General features: G+C 34.7%; 1 protein-coding gene across 1 annotated transcript; it reads right to left on the bottom strand.

The window, feature by feature from the left end:
• Positions 1 to 3,587: 3,587 nt before the first annotated feature.
• LOC114535752 lies at positions 3,588 to 6,730 on the bottom strand. The gene is made up of 5 exons (XM_028557059.1): positions 6,568 to 6,730; positions 5,460 to 5,695; positions 4,430 to 4,470; positions 4,185 to 4,320; positions 3,588 to 4,079 (listed from the first exon to the last, which is right to left on the bottom strand). The coding sequence occupies exons 1-5, from the start codon at positions 6,728 to 6,730 to the stop codon at positions 3,588 to 3,590; spliced, it is 1,068 nt and encodes a 355-aa protein (XP_028412860.1).
• Positions 6,731 to 9,287: the final 2,557 nt, after the last annotated feature.

Raw genomic sequence — 9,287 nt, forward strand, 5'->3', positions numbered from 1 at the left:
TTTTTTTAAGATTACAGAAACTGTATTTACTGTTGGACAGGGTATTGTGGCGTAACTCTGGGGATGAACCTTACCCAGTGGCGTAGCCAGAACGATAATTGGGGGGGCCCATATTCATATATTCGTGATACGCAGGATTAATTTCTTTTCAAATCAATTGTCTTTACAGTCTGTTTACATGAATATATGAATATGGGCCCCCCCAATTATCGATGCTGGCTACGCCACTGACCTTACCACGCCACATTCAGAGAAAAATACATATATTATAATAAAAAAATATTTAGAGGCGATCCGGCAGAAAAATTACTTTTGTGCTTTTTATTTGAATAACACAAGACAGTACTTTATAGGCCATTATAGGCCTTAGTAATGATTATGCTGATATAAATTTATATTATCAGTCATATAGTCTAAGGTGATGGGGAGAGCCTGAGTGCTGCGTCCATACAATATTTTACGTGCATTACCAATCAAAACTTTATTAGTGATGATATTTTTGGAAGGCCTAGAATTAGCGTGCTACAATGTTTTAAATGTGTATATAATGTCACTGTTTGTGTATGCAAACTCGTAATCTTTAACTATATAAATGCTGAAATATATTTCTACGATATATTTCTGCCAACTATAGTATACACGCGTACAAACTATTCAAGAAATTGTCACGTTTTTAAAACCCATAAAATTAATTAACTTAATCATGACTAGAAGGTAGCGTTTTATTTTACTGGTTGACTATTGAACAAGAATGTATCCAAACGTCAAAGCACGATTGCTCCAACGACGATTTCCACAAGTCTTTTCATTGATCTGTGTTCGATAGCCAATCCAAGAATCACACGTACGGCAATCGTTCTCGTTATTGGCAAAAAGTCCAATTCGCATTTTGGAAAGTACATTAAATCCTTCCCTGTTGCAGTTTTTCTGAAGTGACGAGTCCGCGATCAGGGATTTCCATGCTGCTCTACCAGCCCCCGTTGCCCTAAACTGGCCGTCTGCGATCACACTGTACAGCGAAGTTGCGGTGTAGTCGAGGGTCATCCATTTTCTGTCTCCGTTATACGACATACCCAGGCAAATCTGTTGGGTTATAGTTTCTTATTTCTTAATAAGTTGTATTTATAGTGTTTATAAACTCACTTTAATTAAATTTCTTGGCAAATGCTATAACCCCGTTGTCCGAGATATGTCAACAATAACTTGAAAGAAACGACCGTGCTCCCCTAAAGCGGCTAACAATTGTTACTTTCAGAATTGACAAATTTTTTCAATTCTTACTCTGAATATATTATTTCATGGTTTGCGACAATTGTGTTAACTATATACCGCGGTGGTTTAAATAAGTTAAAATCGAATTATCAGGATGTCTGCGTACATGAGTAAAATATTCCGTTAGTATCTTTGCAAAAACGGCAATTTGGTTTAATTAAATGCTGTCATTGTTGCATGCAATTTTTTTCATTTACAAGCATATCACATTGTAAGCTTCAATTTTATATTTATCTTGGTAGAATAATACACCGATGGCAAGACAGACAGTTCAAACTTTAATCACACGAATTAGTCTTCAAACACGATTTAGGCCATAATTTGTTGTTAATTTACTTACGGCGTGGACACTCTTATAAGAGGCAATTTTGTTAATACGGGGTTTAAATAATTAGAATCGAAATTTGCCTTTTGTTGTAATATTATATTTTAACTGAGAAACTAGTTTATTTTGTGGTGAGATGATTGACAAGCTTCTTTCTCCGTCATGAGTTGTGTTGCAAATTAACGCGACGCTCTCTGATAAACGATCCTATTAGTTTCAAGCATTTTTTTTCATTTACAAGTTTATCACATTGAATTCGAAACATTGAATTTGTATTTATCATGCATATGTAACTACTGTTTAAAATACACGGATGACAAGACGGACAGTTCAAACTTTAAACGCATGAATTACACGAATAATTTTTAGTAAACTACAAACGGTTTATCAAAATGAGTGATGATAATGGAGGCCCCTTTGAAATACTTAAAATCAAATTTGCATTTTGTCAGCATATCATGCATGTATACATATCAATTTCAATGATTCAGTTTCTATATTTACTAAAGCAGAAGTTTAGTTTAAATTCAGTTTAACTGGATTTTCTTGTATTAACATGATCGACAAGTTTCTTAGTTGAGTCGACCATTAAAATAATTTTTGAGTTGTTCTGAAAATTAACAACGCTAGCTGAAAATCGACCCCGTCCGAGTCTTAACTGTGCCTATTATAGTTTGTCATACATCCTGAAATAATTGTTGCAACGTACCTTCGTTTACAACATATCACATTATATAAATTTTGATAAGTCCGCTCAAACTGCAAACACACGACTGATTAGGCCATGTAAATTCTTGGTAATTTACAAACGGTTCGTCTGAATACGTCAATAAACAATCTTTCAAGAGGCCATTTTTTCAAAAACGTGGTTTAAAAAATTAAAATCAAATTTGAACTTTGTCGGAACAACTTGAAACATTTAGTTTCTGACTTAAGAGTTCAAATGCTGTGGAACTAGTTTATCTTGTATAGTAAGATGAATGACAAGCTTCTTTCTCCTTCAATTTGCGTTAGAAAATAACACTGCTGCCTGATAAACGATCTTGTTACATTCAAGTTAAGGCACTCGAGTTTAGCTGTGCTTACTATAGAATGCTATTGATGGAAAACGCTTCAAAAGTTTTTTCGTTTGATATAAGTGGTTGAAGTAATTTCAAATTTCACGATTTTCCCAACCTATATTTTATATTTGGGTTGTTATCTTTACGAAAAACGAAAGAATATATACTAGACCTTTTCAGCTTGCATGCAAATCAATCCATCTCAAATGTTGTGACTAAGGAATAGCCAATAAAACTTCCGTTTCAGGCCATGTGACTCGAAATGGGTTAATTTGCATACAAGCTGAAAACGTCTCTGATAGTTTGGGTCAATTTGTATTGAAAATAAACCTATCATAAATACTTATATATTTTATTCCATTGCGTAAACGCCGCTTTTGCAACATTGTTTCGATAGCTTTTTGATTTTTACAGAAACTGTATTTACTGTTGGACCTGGTATTGTGGCGTTGTACCCGGGGCGGGAGAATGCCTTCAGAGGAAAATACACATATAATAATTGTAAACGTTAGTAACAATCCGAAAGAAAAAATGAGTTTTGTGCGTTTTATTTTCATAGCACTACATATATATTCTAATTTCACAGATACAGTAGCTGCATGCTTTATAGGCCTAAAAATTATGCTGATAAAAATTTTTATTATCAGTCATAATCTAAGGTGTTGGGTGCATATATTATATTACCTGCATCTACTTTTTTGGCATAGACTGGAATAGACGTGCTACAATTTTTTTTAAATGTGTATGCAATGTCACCGTTTATGCAAATTCGTTACATTTACTATATAGCTAAATGCTGGAGTATTTTCTATACAATCGGTCCACTATAACCTACACGCGCACAAACTATTCAAGGAATTGTCATGTTTTTACAACCCATAAGTTAACTTAATCTTGATTAGAAGGTAGCGTTCTATTTTACTGGATTATTATTGAACAAGAATGTATCCAAACGTCGTCAAGTTTTTTTTGCCGTTATCGGGATGTATTCTAGCAACATTTCCACTTCCAGAGTCCTCCGCTCCATAGCCAAGCCAAGAATCACACGTATTGCAATCTTTCTCGTTATTGGCTACGAGTCCAATTCGCATTCTTGAATGTAGGCATTCATTATTAAACCCTTCCCTGTTGCAGCTTCTCTGAAGTGACGAGTCGGCGATCAGAGATTTCCATGCTGCTCTACCAGCGGTCGTTGGCCTGAATTGGCCGTCTGCGATCACACTGTACAGCGAAGTTGCTGTGTAGTTGAAACTCATCCATTTTCTGTCTCCGTTATACGACATACCCAGGCAAATCTTTGTGAACGGAGTATTCCAATACGAAGCCAACTTGCTTTCTTTCTCTGTCAATCCTTCCAGACCATCTTTCACTGCGTGTGTCTCTTTGTTTGTCCACAGGGAAGAACCATAGATAAACGTGTTCTGTAAAATCGAAAGCTTTTCATTAAAACTAACGTTATAACTATTGTTACAAATTGATTACTTAGAAGTGAACACGCACTCTATTCTTTACGACTACAATCTAACCTTAGTCCCATCAAGCTTCATCACTAGTGTCCAACCTCTAACGCCACATCCTGGGATATCTGTCATGTGACAATATTCCTTGTACGGTTTTGAGGAATTATTCTTCTTTAATGTGTAGACACCATTGAGCAATGATCTTGATATGGTAATAAAAAATTTTTCTTAAAAATTGTGGAATAAAGGTTGAAATTCATTGACTGTAATAGACCTTTGTCCACTGGTGTAAATCTATCTTTTTAACTTACGTATTCTTGACAAACAATTCTGTGCAAGATTGTGGAAAAACCTAAAAAAAAACGACAAGAACATATTCGTTTGGACTCATTAAAGCACGAAGATTTCTTTTCAGTGGCGTAGCCAGCCTGACGATTTTGTCCCGCGCTATGTAAATTTCGAGCTATTATAATTATTCATTTCTTTAGAAATCTATTGTTTTCACAGTCAATGAACACCAAAATATTAGCCTAGCGGGACAAATCATCAAGCTGGCTACCGTTACTGTTTCTTTTGTATTTAAAACTGATTTGTCAACCCTCAACCGTTTATCTTTCTGTTCTAGATCTTCAAATTAATTTCGTAAATCAGGAACAATATCTGGCTCAAAAGCATTTTCAATGCTTCAATATTGTGCAACATCACAAGTTGAATTTTCAAATATGATTTTTCCAAGATGAATTCAATACAGATTAGTGGTATGCCCACATTCTGTGGCGTAGGCAGCATGATAAGCGAGGTGGACGTATTTATAAATTCGTGTTTTACATTATTCATTTTTTTTAAAGTCGATTGTTTTTACGGTCTGTCAACATGAATATATGTATATGTCTGTGAACATGAATAATTTATATAAATATATGCACCCACTTTCCCATGCTGGCGACGCCACTGTCCACATTTCGACATAAAAAACATTGGCTGCTAAAATATTATGTATAAACGTTTATAATGGTTCTTGCTAAACATTATTTTAACAAAACAAGCAGCTATATTCAAAATGTAACTCCCGCATAAGCATATATAGTGGACACTTCAATTGTCCATACCTATTTTTATGTGATGTTGCTATGGTTTTTGTGGTAGTAAAACCACCGAAATTGCATATACTTCCCTTAGTGGCGTCACTAGCACGATAATTTTTGAGTGAATATTCATATATCCAGTTCTGCCCTGCGGCTTTTTTTGTCAGTGCATGACTTACAATAGATATCCGTCGGGCAGAACTGAATATATCAATATTCACCCCCCAATTATCGCTCTAGTTACGCCCCTGCTTACCCTAGTCCTATTAGGACTTGTCAATTCGTAATAATCAAAATCTTTGTGCCGATGAAAATCTTTTTCAGGCATCTCTGAAGCAATATCTTGAAGGAATTCACAATTTTTCTCTGAGTTTGAGCATTTTTTGAAATTAGTAGATCTGCACGCTTCGTTATCACGGGCACAAAAGTAAATGCATTCTACTCCCGTTCCTGCGTGGACTTTTTCTATCACTTTGCTGTTCAAACGACGACCTTTGGAATAATAGTTAAAAAAGAAGGTAAAAGTACATTATGAATTATAATGCAAACGAAAATTGTTGATCTTTCTAATCGAAACTTTTCGGGGTAGCACAGAAGGAAGTAATAAAAACATGGTTAAATATTTATGAAGGCGTCTTGCTAATGTAGTCCGTGTGAATTCTTAAGAACTAGACGTAGAATCCCAATTAATTTAACACAGTGAGAGGTCATTGTGAAATTGCAGTTTAGTTAATAAATGTGACACGGATATTTGAGTTTTGTGCAGAAATAGTGAAACATATATGTACTCGTAACTAATAATTTTCTAATATCGAAATCCCTGAATAAAGCCCCTTAAAGTTCTTTATGAAATACCATGGTCTCTTTATAGCTTTCAAATTCAGCTAGGAGAAGCCTAGCCGAATTCATATTAAAAACGGGAAACTCGTTCTAATGTGAATTTAGCCGTTTGGATGGGGTCCCATCTAGACGAGAGACTGGCCTTAAATTCGCATTTAGACGGAAAATGAGACGAGTTTCTGAAATATAAACATGGTCAAGGACGGAACAAGGCTAACGGAAAGCAAACAAAATATTTATCGTAATAATTACAATACCCTTTTTAGCATTACCCGACCTATCACACGTATAAATTTACCCATTCCTATTTATATTTAGACGGGTTTTTACCATCAAATTTCTAGTCTAAGATGAGATTCCCGTCTCTAATATGAATTCGGCTACTCACGCAGCTTAAGAGGCAAGGTTTGCTTCCACGCAGCGATTTGCATGCCAGTTGCTTTAAAGAAATTATTAGCATTCACAGATATAACTGTATTGTTGAGGATGTGAAAGCAAAATTAAATATTTTTTACAATACGCACCTTCATTTGGTCCTTGAAAGCAAAAATCAAAACCATAACCAAACGTTTGGAGATTCAGGAATATCAGCAACGAAAGACTGACTTTGACGAATGCACGAAGCAAACGTCTTGGTTGCATAATCAATTCCATATTCACTGGTTGTTTTTGTTGGACAAGCGACATGTTTGCCGTGAGTGGAAATATTTTATCTTAAAGTAACTTGGTCTGCCTGTCTGACAACAAAAACGAAAACTTGTAAATGTGATGTTTCATCTGCGCCAGTTAAATGTACGCGACACAACTAGCTGTTTTGTTTTTCAAATTAACATTACTAACATATGCCATTTTGGCTTTTACAAAACTTATTCATTTATACTTTATTTGTTTAGATAATTAAACAGGAAGCTTTCAGCCGTGAAAAAAATCAACAAATTAAGACAGTTTATTAAAGTTATTAAGACAGAGGGGCGTAACTAGAGCGATAATTGGGGAGGTGAATATTCATATATTCTGTTCTGCCCGACGGGTTCCTTTTGTAAGCCATTGCACTGTTTGTAAGCCATTATACCTTTTGTAAGCCATTGCAGAACTGGATGTACGAATATTCACCTCCCCAATTATCGTTCTAGTTACGCCACTGTTAAGACATGCATATACAGGGTGTCCCAAAAAAAGTAACACGAACTTACTATGGCGATTTTTTTGCGGATTTTGATCCCCTAAACTAAAGAGAATTTTAGCCCTAGCCCCAAAATTCTCTGCGCGGCCCTGAGTAAAAGTTTTGATGCTTTACGCGATTGAGGGGCCCCGCGCTGAAGATACTTATAGTGAAATAAATATAACTGGCGTGAAGAATGCATGTTCGCATGAATATATATTGTGGATGTGTAATTTATTTTAATGTTTACAAATAATGTGCACGATTGTGTTGAACCAAATGTTCTTTTAACTTGTTTCGTAAATTTCAGGGCCTGAAGAGGCTTCTTCGATATTGCATGCCCATGCTTTGAACATCAAATTATGAGGTCGTTGAAAACCACACAAAATTACCCACGCCAATATACCCAGGTCACCTGATTGATATTTATAGGTATTTATGAATATATGAACAGGACAAACTTTTCGACAACGATTGTATATATGCAGAGTGTCCCATGCAGTAAATATATTTCATGTTTTCTGAAATTGTGCTAAATATATAGCTGGTTTAAATAAGTAAAATCCAATTATTGCGATGTCTACATATATATGTTTCAAAAATTGGCAGTTTTGAAGTTTAAATGCTGTGGCGATGTTAAAAATCTTCGTAGATTTCTCGACTGTCAACAATGTCTTTCATGAGCCGTCTGAGAAATTTAAAACGCTGTCTGAAAAGGTCCATTTTACGTTCAAGCTAGGCCACTCGTGTTTCACCTGTGGCTGTGCTTACACGAAAAATTCATACACGTTGAAGTGATTATTGCATGCAAATTTTTTCATTTACAACTTACAAGCATATCATATTGCAACTTTGAATTTTGTATTTATCATGCTATAATAACACACCGATTGCCAGACAGACAGTTCAAACATCAAACAAACGTTGAAACATTAAACACACGAATTTGATCGTAAATTGTTATTACTGAAAATTACTAAGGGTTTATCTAAATGAGTGAAAAAAATAAAAACACCTTTATTTACAACATATCACATTGCAATATCTGACAAGACGACTCAAGTTTCAAACACGTATGCAAATTATGCCATAACTAAATAAGTTATAAAGTTAGCATTCTTTTAAGAGAAACAAATTTTCACTTTGTCCGCATATTAATTATATTACAAATTTTTAATTGTTGACTCAGTTCATATGCTTTTAGACTTGTTTATCTTGTAGCAAGATGATTGGCAAGCTTCTTTCTCTTTCGTGCAGTGCGTAAACTCCATTCAAGAGGCTATTTCGTTTGACCTTAGCCGCTAAAATAATTAAGAACTAAATTTCACGATCTCAGCATCTCATATTTTAGATAGTTATAGTTGCTATCTGTACTAAAGTAGAAAGTTATTACCTCCACGCTTCCTTAGTGTGTAAATATTAGCAAAATATTCACGTTTGGAAGAAATTATAGCGATATTCTCTGTTTTATAACCAACTGTTTGTATAAATGTCATATAATTATTGCCGGTGATAGTTCGGGTCCATTTGTATAGAAAATTCTCATATCATTATCATGAGTACTTAAATATTTATTTCATTGCGTAAGCGCCTTTTTTGCAACATTATTTCGAAATAGACTTTGATAGCTTTTTGATTTGCTAATGATATTAAGAGAGTATCATCATATTTTTTATAATTACAGAAACTGTATCTACCGTTGGGCATGAGAGTATTGTGGCGTAGAAACCGTGGGCTTCTAGAGGAGCTTACCATGCCCCATGCATTCAGTGTAAAATACATATATTATAATGAAATATATTTGGAGGCAATATATGCGGAAGAAAAATTTTTTTTGTGCATTTTATTTTAATAAAACAGATACAGTCATTATTATGAAGATATAAATCTATATTATCAGTCATATAGTCTAAGGTGATGCGCACAGCCTGGGTGCTGCGTCCATACAATATTTTACGGGTATTATCAATCAAAGCCTTATTTGTGATGATATTTTTGGAACGCCTAGAATTAGCGTGCTAAATGTTTTAAATGTGTATATAATGTCACCGTTTATGGAAATTCGTAATCTTTGACTATATA

Source organism: Dendronephthya gigantea, unplaced genomic scaffold (assembly GCF_004324835.1).
Source record: "Dendronephthya gigantea isolate DGI-Jeju-01 unplaced genomic scaffold, DenGig_1.0 000123F, whole genome shotgun sequence".
NCBI classification, from domain to species: Eukaryota; Metazoa; Cnidaria; class Anthozoa; order Malacalcyonacea; family Nephtheidae; genus Dendronephthya; species Dendronephthya gigantea.